General features: G+C 36.5%; 1 protein-coding gene across 2 annotated transcripts; it reads right to left on the reverse strand.

Moving 5' to 3' along the window:
- Positions 1-405: 405 nt before the first annotated feature.
- On the reverse strand, positions 406-11,775 carry hao1 (hydroxyacid oxidase (glycolate oxidase) 1). Of its 2 annotated transcripts, none has more exons than XM_052146174.1 (8): positions 11,593-11,775; positions 10,366-10,517; positions 7,740-7,995; positions 6,270-6,445; positions 4,127-4,218; positions 2,790-2,948; positions 2,608-2,677; positions 406-1,343 (listed from the first exon to the last, which is right to left on the reverse strand). In XM_052146174.1, exons 1-8 carry the CDS (start codon positions 11,727-11,729, stop codon positions 1,276-1,278), a joined length of 1,110 nt encoding a protein of 369 aa, XP_052002134.1. In that variant the 5' UTR covers positions 11,730-11,775; the 3' UTR covers positions 406-1,275. The 2 variants fall into 2 exon arrangements, 1 of the variants encoding a protein (XP_052002134.1); XR_007972274.1 differs by having other exon boundaries at positions 1,282-1,343; positions 2,795-2,948.
- Positions 11,776-17,416: the final 5,641 nt, after the last annotated feature.

Consider the following 17,416-nt stretch of genomic DNA (forward strand, 5'->3'; position numbering starts at 1 on the left):
GGTTCAACCATGGAAAGAGCTTGTAAAGAACCTGTCACAAACCTGATTTCCTTTCGTGTCCCATCGAGGGACTATACTGTACATATTCATGAGATGGTATAGCTGGACACCTTTTTGTGGCCAAGTGATTATTACTGTAAAAAGAAATATAGAAGTACGGTATGGTGATATATTGTTGGAGCACCATTGTCAGTTTGCAGGTCGATTTTAGGCCACTTTGAAGGTGAGATACAGGAAAACTATAAGTCCGATCAGTTAGAAAATTCACAGCACAATATTCCAGAACAGTCTGAAGGTATGTACCAAATTTGGTGGATGTAGGAGGAGTTAGAGTTGGAAACTTTGGTCTTGGTTTAGGGATTTTGGTAAAGCCATGAACAAAGTCTGAAGTATGGAGTTTGTAGTATGCTTGCTTTATCGAGACAACATAAACATGTATCGATTGGGTCTTGCTTAAGGAAAAATAAAAACATGATCAACAGTCACTAATCTTCATTTATTATTCATAGTTTTACTAATCCATAACATAATAGAAAATAAAATAGTACTGCAAAACAAATGCTTTGAGAAACGGTGACTTGCTTGAATTGGTTACATTGCCGTTTACATTGATTTAAAGGGTTAGTTTGTCCAAGAATTCATCATTTACTCACCCTCATGTCATTCCAAACCATTTTGACTTTCTTACTTCCATGGAACACAAATGCTTAGAAGAATCTCTGAGCTAAACTTTTCCATGTAATGACAGTGCACACTGACCACAGGCTGTCCTGCTCCAAAAAAAGGACAAATAAGCACCATACAAGTAGTCCACGTGACTTGTTCTCTATATTCCAAGTCTTCCGAAGTCAAACAATGGCTTTGAATGAGTGGCTTTGGGATTCCAAGGAAGAAGGCCATACAGGACGTGAACAACATGAGGGAGAGTGTGACATTATTTTCATTTTCTGGTGAACTATTCCTTTAAATATCTAGTCTGTTGTCAGTGTTCAGACAGTGAGGAAACTGGACCAGATTACTGAACATTACATGCATTAAGCAATGAGGAATGATTATTGGTGGTCATGTGTGGTAGGTTTGTACAAACTAGAAACTGATGGGAAAAAAAAGAGTGCTTTTAATATATTTTTACAATTCTTTTGAACATGCATTTATTTTAAATTTGACATGAATCACTGACTTTAGACATGTTTTATTCTTAATGCTTAAATCTGTCCTGAGTTCATTTGAATAGCACTAGCAGTTGCTCCAATCACTGGTAGCAAGCAGTCGTCTTTAGATCCTTGAAGTGAGTTCAGATCTTCTCAAAAGTGATCTGTCGACTTCCTCCAGCGAGCAACATCCTGAAAAACAGCCCACAGCAGTATATCACAGTATAGAGAAAATTAAAGCAATACGCCATGAGAGGCTGTGTATTACATAAGGGGATAATGTATTGCACAGTCAAACGGTTTTAGCATCTTTCATCATAAAGTCTTGAATCACCCTGTTGTGTTTATTTTGCATTTTAAGAAGTTCGGCTTCTTTTTTCCTTCACAAAACATCTTAAAAAAAATTATAGCAATATAAAAAATGAATCAATAGCAAGATGCAGCCTTATGGTCATAGACATCCGTCTTGCGCTGGTTTACAAAGATAAAATATAAAAAACAGCTCTGGAGGACACAAAAGAGCATTCACAGTGAGGTCACATGTCTGTCTTTATCTGCATTTTGCATTAGTTTCAAAAACGTCGGATTAATTGAACTAGTGATTTTCTCAGACTACTTTGATTTTGTGATGAAAATAGCCTTTGATGCTGATATGGCATTAAAAGTGTAATAAATATATAAATATAAATAAATACATACTTGTGAAGTTATGCAACTTTTATGACAGTTCAACATGCTTTTTCTACTTTTTATTTAAACAATGCATTTACTTGCTTTTTTTAAGGTATTTTTTGATCCATTGCACCAAGTGGCTGTTTATTGTTGTACAACAGTAATATGATAAACGACAAGATTAAATGTTTTATTATTACAAAATTTTGCCAAGTAATATGGTCTAAATGTAGGCTGTTAACACCTACCAAGCAACATCACTACTTACCTCAGGTGTGCATTTGACTGATGTGTCTGTGGTATAAATGAACTTATGCAACCATAATGACAGATCAATGTGCTTTATTTACTTTATTATAAACAGTGTTTTTTTTTTTATTTTTTTATATATTTGTATCATTTATATGAAATATTTTACTTCTTTATATGTTAAAAAATATATATGTATATTATATATTTTAAATATTTATATTATTAAAATATATTAAAATGTTTATGTATTTTACATATTTATATTTGTACATATATTTTAATATTTATATTATATATTTTGCTTGTGTATATTTGTTCACATATTTCATATACATATATATATATACTGTATATATATATATATATATATATATATATATATATATATATATATATATATATATATATATATTTTACATATTCATATTTGTATATATTATATATTTATACTTTTTATGTTTTAATTTTGTTTTATTTTAAAACACCTATGCATTTACTCTGATTACTACGTTTAATCTGAATTAAACCTTACCTGTAAGCGCTAGTGCAAGGTGTAGCTCCTCTCGTAGTAAATGCAGCATATTACTGACACCTTTATCGCCCTTTAAACAGGAAGAGAAATTTCCTGTCAAACATTATGACCTGCAGTACTTCCTCAAGTATGTTTCCAACATACAGTACACCTTCAGTAATTCTGTATTTACTGTGTGTCACCTCACAGGCCAGTGCCCACAGGACGGGTCTCCCGACAAAGACAGCTTTAGCCCCCAGCGCCAGAGCTTTCAGCACATCTGTGCCTGTGCGTACCCCTCCATCCAGGAACACTTCCACCTTGCCCTCTACGGCCTCCACGATTTCAGGCAAGGCATCAATCTGCATTGGCATAAACCATCATATTACATGAACAAGTACAACATTCACCTAGTGTGTATATATATATATATATATATTATTTATTATTTTTCAAAACTCTAATTTTATTCCAATAGTTGGCATAAAGCACTAGCAAATTTATTTTTCCTCCATAACATTCCATCACAATATATAGATCTGAAATATAGGTGGCGCTCCAACACATCTTAGCCCTCACAGATTTGCTTGTCCACTGACGTTCAGTGTAATTTTCAGTTCAAGCACCACCCTCATTATTTCATTGAATATCTCGGCCTCTGAGTGGACTAGAAGCTCAATTTAGGTGTCATTAGAAAGCTGAGAAATCTCCCCTTTGCCATGATATAAAATCAATAGTCAATAAAATATTTTATAATGATTTGCTTTGGATGCTTTCCTTCTAAATGGCATATTTTGTTCTGGACATCTAAGATATAATAAGCAAGCTCACAGACAAGTAAACAATAGCTCATTTTGTAAAAGCACATATAACATTTTTACCTATTTGGGTAGTTATCAAAGCATAAAAGAGAAGTTACATTAGAGTACAGTGGGATTATAAAGCCATAAGTTATTGTAGATTGCATAGCTTTGATTTTGTGGCCTTGGAATGATTTGATTAGAAATGTTTGCGTTTGTATTGAAATCTTTGACTTTCTCTGCAAACATGAGAGCTCTAGAAGAGACACATATGAGATTACTAGTGTCTATTTCTCAGGAGAAACATCATAGAAGCAAGAGACTTAAGCAAATGTCTCATTTTGTCTCAAGGATACACAACTGAGAAAGCTATCTGATTTGTGATTTTTTTTACTTTGGACAGAACTGCTACTTCATCTTTGAAAGTTCCAGAAAGGACCAGAAGCTACTGTGCCTAATCATAGCACTGATTATATAGCACAAGTGTTGGAGTCTTTATTCAGAGCCATTTTTCACACTACATTTGATGTTCTTCAATTTTGGACTTCTAAGCGCTCTAATTTCATCGTAAAATTTGAGGTTGAGTCCAAACCTTTGTTTGGCCTTCATTTTGGTACACCAGTAACCGTATTTCAAAGTACCAAAGATGCAATTTGCAACCGCAGAAGATTGCAAAAAGGACTTGAGGGATGGAGGTCTCTTGAGAACAATTATGCCTTGTTTCTTCAAACGGCACTTACGGTGGCTGGAACCCCGTCAAGCTGTCGTGCTCCGTGGTTTGACACAAGTATTCCATCCACCCCATATTTCAGAGCTTCTTTGGCATCTTCAGCTAAAACAGAGATTCACCATGATGTTCATCACTGTGGTTCTTCTAAAGCATTATCAGCAGTTTTGAGTTGTCTCATTCTATGATAAAAAAAGGAGCTGCAATTTGAAGTCATAACTTTCTTTTGGATGGAGAAACAATTCATTTCTGGGACACAATGCTATTTTTCTATCTGCATTTAAGAGGTTTATAGGTAAGCATCACTATAACAATTGCTCGTACTTTGGTTTAGTGATTTGTTTAAAAAGTGGTTTGATCTCCAGACATGAATAATGCCTCAAATCGTGTGTCTTGATGGTGAAAGATGCATTATCACTTTTCCAAGCATTCAGACTTGCGATATTCACCTGGTAGATGATGAAATATCCAAACATAGACTTACATTGAAGGGGGACCCGAAACATATCTAGAGACCAGACTATCATAGAGGCTTTCTTTGACTTGGGCCAGGAACTAATCACCTAGCAACCATGATGAACACCCTGGCAACCACCCAAAAAACTCTAGCATCATGGTGGCGACTATTGCTACCAGTGTAATTGTAAATTTTTCGATGTAATTTAACCTCTGTGTTCTGAACGACACAGCCTTGAATATGATTAAACTGCGTTTTCCTTTAAACAGAGTCCAAGAGGAATAGACAGACATTTTCAAGTTAAATTATGCTTCACACATGAGCTAAAATAACTGATGGTGATCCCTAATACCTTCCCCCCTCAACATACATTTCCTGAGTTTTTCAGGAAAGACATTTATATCCTTTGCCTGACGGCGCTACAGTAAAAACAAATTGTGGTCTACTTTAAAGCTGCTTTTTATTGAAAGAATTTCCAAAGCTAAAAAGACTTTAAAGATAAAAGGTTATCTCAAGACACAAATAACAGTGAGGCTTCAAGTCTTTGTCGAGATAACCTCGCCGCAAAGAGTCAACACTTCTGATTGCTTTTCCTCCCGGGAGATAAATGACACATTATCTTTAATTAGCGATCCCCTGCTGACAGACGGGTCAATTGTCTGCTCTGTTTTGATTCGTTTATGGAAATGAGTCGATCAGCGGACAGTGAGCATTCCATGCGAGAGATGAGAACAGACTCCTGCAATCCAGGGTTGAGCAGAATTCTGAATTCACTGTAAGAGTCTTGTCTCCTTCTCCGTTCATTTTAATTGAATTGGCCACATCCCACAGGAAGTTGAATTAGAAATACAGGAAGAGGAAGTCACCAACAAGACACATGATGTGATGCATTATTCATGTCTGCATAGCAAACCAATATTTTGAAAAAATATGAACCGAAAGTATGACGAATTATTAGAGCATTTAATACGCAGACAGGAAAATAGCATTGTACGGAAGCCCATTTCCACCACATAATAAAAAATTGAAATTATGAGAAGCTAAGTTATAGATAATAAATCTTAATTATGTGATGTTTTTTATCTCATAATTCTGACAATTTTTCCTAATCATTTTTGATTTTTTATCACATAATTATGATATTTAGCATCTCATAAATGGCTTATAAAAAGTCAAAATTATGAGGCAAAAAAAAAATCAATGCTAATTCATAATTATGAGTTGCTAAATCATATTTATTAAATATTAAATCCTAATTATGAGATTACTTTTTATCTACATTTTTGAATTTTTATATCAAACTTTTTGTCTTTTTAACCTCATAAAAATATTACAAATTAAATTATGAGACACTAAGACATAATTTTGAGATACTTAATCATAATTATGAGTTACTAAATTATAATCATGAATTACTATTTTGACTAAATTTTATTTTGAGTATATATGAGTATTTTAATGGTTACGGATTGGCCCCATTCACTTCTATTGTAAGTGTCTAACTGTTTTATTTTTTTTATTTTTAAGAAAACGAGGGATGAGTCAAAGTTAATTTCATGGTAATCAAACTTGTGCCACAAATGCTGTCAATTGAGCTTAACTTGTATTCAATCCGGAATATTCCTTAAAAAAAACAATTCTCAATTCACATTCAGGAATCTAAAGCATATTCTCAAAACAGTTTTGAACACTCACTCACCTCTCAAAACCCCTTTGACCACCACGGGCAGAGAAGTCATTGTTTTTAGCCAAGCGATGTCCTCCCATTTCACTGTGGGATCTATCGCCTGAGTCACGTAGACCGCTAGGCCACTGTCCTCACCGTAACCCTCTTTTGAGGAGAACGCTAAATCGGGGGATTCAAAATTGGCCATCCTGGGAAACACGAGAGTGCAAAATGGAATTAGTCCAGTGTGTGTTGTTTTTGGTCACTGTATGAAAGCAGAACTGGGGTTTTATCCAAACACCGGAGTCCCGCTCAATGGCAACTTGTTGCTGTGGGCGCGCTTTGATTTGCGGCAGCCGAGCGAAAGATCTCCGGGAGAGTTGAGCTGAAGTTCATGTTGTGTCACTGTTGATGGAAATGGAGGCACTTGCGCTGAAATATATGGTGGAGAGGTGGTGCTTTTTTCGGATTTCAGATTTCGAATCGCCGTAATTCACCTCGTGGGATTCGGAGCAGGAAGGTTTTACTTTCATGAGGGCTTTTTTATAGTCGGTAGGCTGTTGGCATTTCTGACGAACTGCTGATATCTGAATGTTTCCTCACATAAAAAGTAGAATGTAGTGAGTGTTGACTGAGGGAAAGCAGTTAATATTAATCCCCAGAAGCGGTGTGATCTACTGTAAGGTTCCCTGGTTTAAGAGAGAGATTTCTGTCTCCATAAATACATTAAGCAAGGTTTGGCTTTCAAGGGACAACAAAGCTGTAAAATAATTCATGAATGGGGGGAAATTTAGGCTTTGTTTATAAAAAAAAAACTCACAAGAATTATATCATATAGCTTATCCTATTTCATTCAATCAATCATCATTCACAGATTATAAAAGTGTAAACAAAAGGAGATGCTTGATTGAAGATGAGATTGAAAGTTGAAATTCACTTTCTGAGAAAATGTGAGAGGTGTTTGCCCATGCAAAACTCACTGCCGGCAATGCTTGGGTGTTGTAAGTGTTTGCAAAAGCAGTATGCAGTTGCTTAGGTAATCTAAGTGGTGGTGGCAAGGCTGTAGCTATGGGGTTGCAATGGTGATCTAGGGCATTGTTATGTCATTGATATGTTTTGGGTGGTCACCATTGACTTTTAATTGCATCTTTTTTACTGTTCAATGAAAGTTGGTGACTGGCACTGTCAGTCCGTCTAACATCTAATTTCGTGTTCCATTGAAGAAAGTCATACAGGTTTGGAACAACATGATGGCAATTAATATATGACAGAATTTTAATTTTTTTGAAGGGGTAGTTCACCAAGTTGTGATTAGAATAGAAGCACCATTTGCAGATAGCACAAATTATATTCTAAAGTTTCTAAATATATATTCTGATTTCAAATCTGATAAGAATTCACACAGCGTCTATGAGGACACATTCACACACAAACACATGCACTCGTGACTGTAAAGCATGCTCTTGGCACACGCGTACATCACGTGGTTGTTTCAGTTTTTACCTCAAATGAGAGGGCAGCTTAAATCGGTTGCGCACGTCATCGCGTCGCCTGCCAAGATAAGGTGTGTCCACTGTGACAAAGATACCCTTATACCCAGCGTCCTCTGCTCTCCTGACCAGTGACTGAGTCAGTGCCCGGTCTTTATAAATGTACAGCTGCATCCAGCGCACGACTCCAGGGGCGGCCGCCGCTACTTCCTCTATAGTGGAGGTTGCCCATGAACTCAACATCATACCTGTGTCAGCAGACAGGCAAGCTATATACAGATAGAGAGATAGACAGACAGACAGACAAATAGGTAGTTAGATAGACAGGAAGACAGACAGATGTATAGAGAGACAGACAGACAGACAGGTAGAAAATGGACAGATATACAGATAACAAGACAGATGGATATAGAGAAAGATGGACATATAGACAGACAGACAGATAAAAAGACATACAGAGAGACAGAAGGAAAGAGACAGATGAACAGACAGACAGATAGATAGACAGACAGACAGACGGACAGAGAGACAGACGTACAGACAGATAGAGAGACAGACAGGCATACAGATGGACAGAGATACACAGACGGACAGATAGATTGACAGACAGACACACAGACAGGTAGACAGACATACAGATAAACAGATGGATAGAGAGGCAGTCAGACATACAGACAGACAGATAGAGAGAGAGACATACATATGGATTGAGAAATAGACAGATAGACAAATAGAGAGACAGACAGGTAGACAGACAGACATAAAAACAGACAGATAGATAGATAGACAGACAGACAGCGAGACAGACGTACAGACAGATAGAGAGACAGACAGGCATACAGATGGACAGAGATACACAGGTAGACAGACAGATTGACAGACAGACACACAGACAGGTAGACAGACATACAGATAAACAGATGGATAGAGAGGCAGTCAGACATACAGTCAGACAGACAGATAGAGAGAGAGACAGACGGATGGATTGAGAAATAGACAGATAGACAAATAGAGAGACAGACAGACATAAAAACAGACAGATAGATAGACAGACAGACAGACAGACAGAGAGACAGACGTACAGACAGATAGAGAGACAGACAGGCATACAGATGGACAGAGATACACAGACGGACAGACAGATTGACAGACAGACACACAGACAGGCAGTCAGACATACAGTCAGACAGACAGATAGAGAGAGAGACAGACAGATGGATTGAGAAATAGACAGATAGACAAATAGAGAGACAGACAGGTAGACAGACAGAGAGACATAAAAACAGACAGATAGATAGACAGACAGATAAACCGACAGACGGACAGATGGATAGAGAGACAGACAGACAGACATACAGATAGAGAGAAAGACAGACAGATAAACAGACATACAGAGACAGATAAACAGACAGACGGACAGATAAACAGACAGACAGATGGATAGAGAGAGACAGACAGATGGATAGAGAGAGAGACAGACAGACAGATGGACAGATAGAGAGACAGACAGAAGGACAGATAGAAAGACAGGCAGATGGATATTGAGACAGACAGACAGACATACAGATAGAGAGACAGCCAGACGGATAGTGGCAGACAGACAGCAGATTGATAGAGGAACAGGCAGAAGGATAGAAAGACAGACCGACAGACGGATATAGACAGACAGACAAACAGACGTGGATAGAGAGGCAGGCAGGCAGGCAGACAGACATATAGAGAGACAGACAGACAGACGGATTGAGAGACAGACATACATACAGATAGAGAGACAGACAGACAGATAGAGAGAGACAGGTAGACAGACATACGGATTGAGACAGACATACAGATAGAGAGACAGACATATATATACAGATAGAGAGACAGACAGACATATATATACAGACAGAGAGACAGACAGACAGAAAGATGGATAGAGAGACAGAAAGATAGACACATTCAGTCAAGTGCAGGGTTGGGAAGATTACTTTTTAATGTATCTCACTACAGATTACACAATGCATGCTGTAAAAAGTAATTTGTAACATATTTGATTACTCATATCAGTAATCTCAATACTTTGGATTACTTCTTCAAATCAGATTTTTTGTTTTCACTTGTTTTGCCTATAAACAAGTTCATATATTTAATATACATGAAAAATTCTACCAGCACACGAACACAAAATACACATATTAAAAATATATTCTCTGAAAAATGCCTAAAACATATTGTGCGGTGTTGCTTCTAAAACAAGATGTATCTTGTTTAAAGGATTTTTTTAAATGTTTTTACAGGAAAACAAAACAAAACTTCTCATCAAGAATAAGATTTGCTCTCACTTTATATGAAGTGTCTTTAACTACTCCATACATAAATATGTAATCCCGTTACATTTATTACTCCCCAACCCTGATAAAGTTTTTGACTATTTATGATAATTAGTATTAGCAGTAAGTATATTTTGTTATGGTATTTTGGTGGAAACTATGGTATGATGATATTTGTAACAGTTATGAATGTGATTATGAGCAGGGGTGATTGTAAATTGTAGGAAAGGCTTATGGCGCCACTATGTGGTTGTTTATGGTCATTATTGACTTAGTGACACATAAATGTGAAGTCTCTAACTGTGGAATAATGTTGTGATGTCTGACCTCTAGCAGTGGCTGTTTCACCATCAGGATGAGCCATCCGCTGCATGGCAGTAGCCGCCACACAGATGGGCATACTGACTCTCTGTCCCAGAACTGTACAGGACATGTCCACTGTGGACACATCTCTGAGCACACGAGGGTAAATGCGCCACCTACAGGACACAGCAGGGAGAAATTATATTCAGAAATATCTATAGTAACTGTTGTTGCATCTTATATTATATAGTTGAACCTCACCTAAATGTATACAACTGTGGTTTGATTGTGTTCACTTGTATGTATACAGTATTTACATTTAGTTTTTTAAACTACTAGAGAATCTAAACATTTGGTAATTTAACGTTTGACTCAAAGCTTTATAATTGCTGAGATATAACCCTTGTGACAACTAGCCCCAGTCTCCTCTATATCTACATCTGTTCTATGTTTCTACATACATTTATAGCCACAGGCGCAGTGGTGGCTCAGCGGTTGAGGCTCTGGGTTACTGACCAGAAGGTTAGGGGTTCATTCCCCAGAACCGCCAAGATGCCACTGTTGGGCCCTTGAGCATGGCCCTTGACCCTATTTGCTCCAGGGGGCGCCGTATCATGGCTGACCCTGCACTCTGACCCCAGCTTAGCAGGGATATGTGAAAACAAATACATGCAAAAACGTATGTATAATGTGTGACCAAAAAAAAAAGCTTATCCTGGATGGTGCTATAGACAGTCCATAAAGATGTTAATGACTCAAGTGACCACAGCTCACAAAACTGTTCATAATGGCTACGTGGAACCTCGAAGGACACATGTTGCACATTTCTCTAAAATGTGTATGAATATATGACTAATATAGCAATATTCATCAGGGTCATTTTAGTCTCTCCTCTGCTGACTTTACTGTAAGCTCTTCTGCTGGCGTGTTCATACACCCACACGAGCGCTCAAGGCCAAGATAAACGTACATAATTATAACTCACCATTACTGACCCCAAAGAGTCTAAACGAGGGCAAAAACATTTAGAAGAGTAATGTAATATGTAATCTGTAATCTGTAGTGGAATACATTTCAAAAGTAACCCTACCAAACCTGTATATACATATATATATATACTGTATATTATGGTGTGTATGTATACTGTATAATGTTTGAGGTATTGGGGTAAAATGACCCTGTAAAATAAATCAATGAATAGAAGCTAAGACATCTAACTTACACATATTACCATGTGTTATTTGCACATACCTTGAGAACGCGGCTACATTATCTCTTAAAGTCTGCTGCTCATCTGCTCCAGAGAAATAATAATCAAAAACTGACTTTGGTAAAAGTCTTTTAGCTTGGAGTTCATAATCAACGACACACACGAGCTTGTCTGACATGTTTCCACTGATGTGACTCTCAAAGCCTCTTCAAGCTGCTGGATTTCACAAAGATCATACAGCCATTTATAAATTATTAACTTGTGAAGTTAACTTTCTGGAGTTTTTCAACTAATGTTTATCCAGTGACGGTCCCTTTGGCCCCTGACACAGCTGTAGTGAGGGACTCATACATATGTGACACAACCTACACAGAACTGAGTAAAAATCAATACGGTCTGTTTGTAATGTGCACTTAAAGTGTTTTATTTTATGTTCAAACGGCACATAACAAAGGAGGACATCTGTGTGGTCAAGTTGGTGATTAGAATAGCAGATTTGATTTATTCTGTTCTGTGTGTGTTTTATGGGTGAATCTTGCAAAAACATGTCCATGTCACATTGCAACTAAAAAATCAAAAGATGGAAACAAATTATATTTTGCCTATTTAATAATTTTTATTTTCAAACCACTGTGTTTGAACGTTGTACTTTTGAGTTGTTTGTAATTCAACTCAAATAGATTTATATATATATATATAATTACAGTAAAACTAATTTGTGTTGAAAGATGTGTTTAATGGTCATTCAAATAATGCCACAATGCAAAATCAAAACAAAAGAAAAAAAAAACAATCATGACACTAAAAATAGGCTTTGTTTTCTTAAAGTAAAAAATTATTTTTTATTTTATCTTTTGATTTTGGGGTGAAATATGACCTGGGTTTTATTGCATAAATAAAATAAATGCGTATGACTGTAATGGGTTTGGACGTTGTACTTTGGAGTTGAGAATTGAGATTCTCTTTATATTTCCATTATTGTGATACAGTATTTTTTTTTTTTTTTTTTACTACATTACAGTAAAAATACAGAAGTGCAATTTTTGTTATTTCAATTTGTCAGGTCACATTTCTCAAAAAAATCAAAAGATGGAATCATTCTATTTTGCTTAAATATAAATAAAGATTTTTAGATAGCTCTTTAGATATTTAGATCACTTTAGATTAAAGATATACAGCTTTGATATACAAATATTTTACAATTTAAGAAACATAATTATATTTTTCACATTACAGTAATGAGAACATATTTGCATTAAGTTTGGGGTGAAAATGGGCTTAATCATCTTAAAAATAGTCACAGTGCAGAAAATCTAAATGGCCCAAAATTGGCTTTGTTTTCTTTATGCAAAAATAATTTACTCAATAACATACCACACCATAACATATCATGACGTAGCATGACCATATCATAGCATAACATAACATGACATGAAATGACATACCATAACATAACATACCATACCATAACATAACATAGCATAACATAACATGACATGATATAACATAACATACCATAACATAACATGATGTAACATGACATGCCATACCATTCCATAACATACCACAACATACATGTAACATGACATACCATACCATACCATTACATGACATGACCATACCATAACATAACGTAACATGACTTAACACGACATACCATAACATAACGTAACATGACATACCATAACATAACAGGACGTAACATGACATACCAAACAATAACATAACGTAACATGACATACCATACATAACATGACATACCATAACATAACATGACGTAACATGACATACCGTACCGTAACGTAACATAACATAAAATAACATGACATACCCTAACATAACATGATGTAACATGACATACCATAATGTAACATGATGTACCATGATGTAACAAGACGTAAGATAACATAACATGACATAACATACCATAACATTACATAACATGACGTAACATGACTTACCGTACCATACCATAACATGACGTACCCTAACATAACATGACGTAACGTGACATACCGTACCGTAACGTAACATAACATAAAATAACATGACATACCCTAACATAACATGATGTAACATGACATACCATAATGTAACATGATGTACCATGATGTAACAAGACGTAAGATAACATAACATGACATAACATACCATAACATTACATTACATGACGTAACATGACTTACCGTACCATACCATAACATGACGTACCCTAACATAACATGACGTAACGTGACATACCGTACCGTAACGTAACATAACATAAAATAACATGACATACCCTAACATAACATGACGTAATATGACATACCATAACATAACATGACGTATCATGACATACCATACTGTACCATAACTTAACATGACTTAACATGACATACCATAACATAACATGACGTAACATGACATACCGTACCATAACGTAACATAACATAAAATAACATGACATACCCTAACATAACATGATGTAACATGACATACCATAATGTAACATGATGTACCATGATGTAACAAGACGTAAGATAACATAACATGACATAACATACCATAACATTACATAACATGATGTAACATGACTTACTGTACCGTACTATAACATGACGTACCCTAACATAACATGACGTAACATGACATACCATAACATAACATGACATAACATGACATACCGTACCGTAACATGACATACCCTAACATAACATGACGTAACATGACATACTGTACCGTAACATGACATACCCTAACATAACATGACGTAACATGACATACCATAATGTAACATGATGTACCAAGACATAAGATAACATAACATGATTACCCTAACATAACATGACGTAACATGACATAACATAACATGACGTAACATGACATACCGTACCATAACGTAACATGACATACTCTAACATAACATGACGTATCATGACATACCATACCGTACCACAACTTAACATGACTTAACATGACATACCATAACATAACATGATGTAACATGACATACCGTACCGTAACGTAACATAACATAAAATAACATGACATACCCTAACATAACATGATGTAACATGACATACCATAACGTAACATGATGTAACAAGACGTAAGATAACATAACATGACATAACATACCATAACATGACATAACATGACTTACCGTACCATAACATGATGCAACATGACATACCGTAACGTAACATAACATAAAATAACATGACATACCCTAACATAACATGACGTAACATGACATACCATAACATAACATGACGTATCATGACATACCATACTGTACCATAACTTAACATGACTTAACATGACATACCATAACATAACATGACGTAACATGACATACCGTACCGTAACGTAACATAACATAAAATAACATGACATACCCTAACATAACATGACGTAACATGACATACCATAATGTAACATGATGTACCATGATGTAACAAGACGTAAGATAACATAACATGACATAACATACCATAACATTACATAAAATGATGTAACATGACTTACCGTACCGTACCATAACATGACGTACCCTAACATAACATGATGTAACATGACATACCATAACATAACATGACATACCGTACCGTAACATGACATACCCTAACATAACATGACGTAACATGACATACCGTAACGTAATGTAACATGACATACCCTAACATAACATGACGTAACATGACATACCATAACGTAACATGACGTACCATGATGTAACAAGACGTAAGATAACATATCATGATTACCCTAACATAACATGACGTAACATGACATACCATAACATAACATGACGTAACATGACATACCATACCATACCATAACTTAACATGACATACCATAACATAACATGACATAACATAACATGACATACCCTAACATAACATGACGTAACATACCATAACATAACATGACCTATCATGACATACCATACGTACCATAACTTACCGTAACTTAACATGACATACCATAACATAACATGACATAACATAACATGACGTAACATGACATACCGTAACGTAACATAACATAAAATAACATGACATACCCTAACATAACATGATGTAACATGACATACCATAATGTAACATGATGTAAGAAGACGTAAGATAACATAACATGACATAACATACCATAACATGATGTAACATGACTTACCGTACCATACCATAACATCACGTACCCTAATATAACATGACGTAACATGACATACCATAACATAACATGACTTATCATGACATACCGTACCGTAACGTAACATAACATAAAATAACATGACATACCCTAACATAACATGACATACCATCATGTAACAAGATGTAAGATAACATAACATGACATAACATACCATAACTTTAGCATAACATGACGTACCATGATGTAACAAGACGTAAGCTGACATATCATACCATACAATGACATAACATACCACGGCACAACACAACAATATTATCTTTTGATTTTAGGGTGAAATATGACCTGGGCATGTTCTTGACAGGTTTGGTGAGATTCAGTCTTATATTATACAGTATGTAAGTTTTAACCACTGCAGTATTTTCTCCTCCAGAACAAACTTCTCTCTCTCTCTGTAGGTTGTTCATATTGCTGATGTAGTTTAGATCTCTCTTCTCTCTTCCTCCACTGCAGCTTTATATAACTGTTGCAGTGCAGTGACAGTGAGTTCAGTTCACAGCTGCAGCTTCACATAACAGCAAAGGACTCATTTACTAATATATTTTCAATATTATTATTGCTGTTTGCTATGGCAATTATTGCCATAACTATAGCCAAATCTTAGGGTTGGGGATTTGAACAAACACCTAAAACCCTTCCCGCAATGTTTGAGCTACAGACATTATTTTGGATTGCAATGCAATAGCTCTAGCAACCCCTTATTGTCACGAACCCCGCTCCTCTGCCCCATCCCCGCTTTCGTCGCACGCACACACTCCCTCCACGAGCTTACACGCTCGCTTCCCTCCCTCGAGCTCACACGCTCGTTCTGCTCCCTCGAGCTCACACGCTCGTTCCGCCCCCTCGAGCTTCCACTCGTTTTGCTCCCTCGAGCTCACATGCTCGTACGCTATCTCTTCCCCCGAGCTCTCACGCTCGTTTTGCTCCCTCGAGCTCTCCTGCTCGTACGCTATCTCCCCCCTCGGGCTCTCATGCACGCTCCTATGGCCAGAACATTATGACCAACTGCACTCGTCTCAATCACCCCTTTATTCGTTTCACCTGCACTCGTCTCGTCACCTTTCATTGTTTACACCTGCACCTTCCCCTATAAATACCACAGCACATCCGTTTCACGGGTGTTGGTTATTGTTCTAGTTTACCCCGCATCTTCGCCCCCCGCTAGTCTCGTCTAGTTTTGTACTCCTCTCGTTTACCCCTTAGCTTGCCAGCCCCCCTTGTTCCCCTGTCTTTTCCTCTCGCTTGTCTTGTTTGTATATTGATTCCCTGGCTTCGACCTCACGCTCCCTTTGACTTCTCTCTCCCGGATTTGCCCCCTTGTTTATATCTTGATTCCCTGGCTCTCGACCCTACGCTTTCCTCGACCATTCTCCATCTGGATTTTCCCCACTGTACCTTCGCCTGCTTTTTGCAAATAAAGCCGTTTTGATTCTCATTGTGACTGTCTCGTCTTGTGTGTGTGTGTGGGTCACACTTATGAAAAGTTACTATGGTTTTATTACAACCGTAACCATAATTCAAATGTAGTATTTGTTGTAAAACTATAGAAACCACAAAATTGACCATGGTTTTACTACAGTAACAATATTTTAAGCATAACATTTGTAGTTAAAACATAGGAAAACCAAAACTATGTTATTAGAAACCCATTAATTAAAAATAGTTTTTTTT

Source organism: Xyrauchen texanus, chromosome 16 (genome assembly GCF_025860055.1).
Source record: "Xyrauchen texanus isolate HMW12.3.18 chromosome 16, RBS_HiC_50CHRs, whole genome shotgun sequence".
Classification (NCBI taxonomy): Eukaryota; Metazoa; Chordata; class Actinopteri; order Cypriniformes; family Catostomidae; genus Xyrauchen; species Xyrauchen texanus.

Bases quoted from the DNA above. Each gene is read 5' to 3' on its own strand.
- hao1 (XM_052146174.1), bottom strand. From the start codon at position 11,729: ATGTCAGACAAGCTCGTGTGTGTCGTTGATTATGAACTCCAAGCTAAA. The intron at 10,518-11,592 runs GTATGTGCAAAT...TGTGTCCTGTAG, and splicing joins AATGTAGCCGCGTTCTCAAG to GTGGCGCATTTACCCTCGTG. The intron at 1,344-2,607 runs GTAAGGTTTAAT...GCTGTTTTTCAG, and splicing joins CCTTGCACTAGCGCTTACAG to GATGTTGCTCGCTGGAGGAA.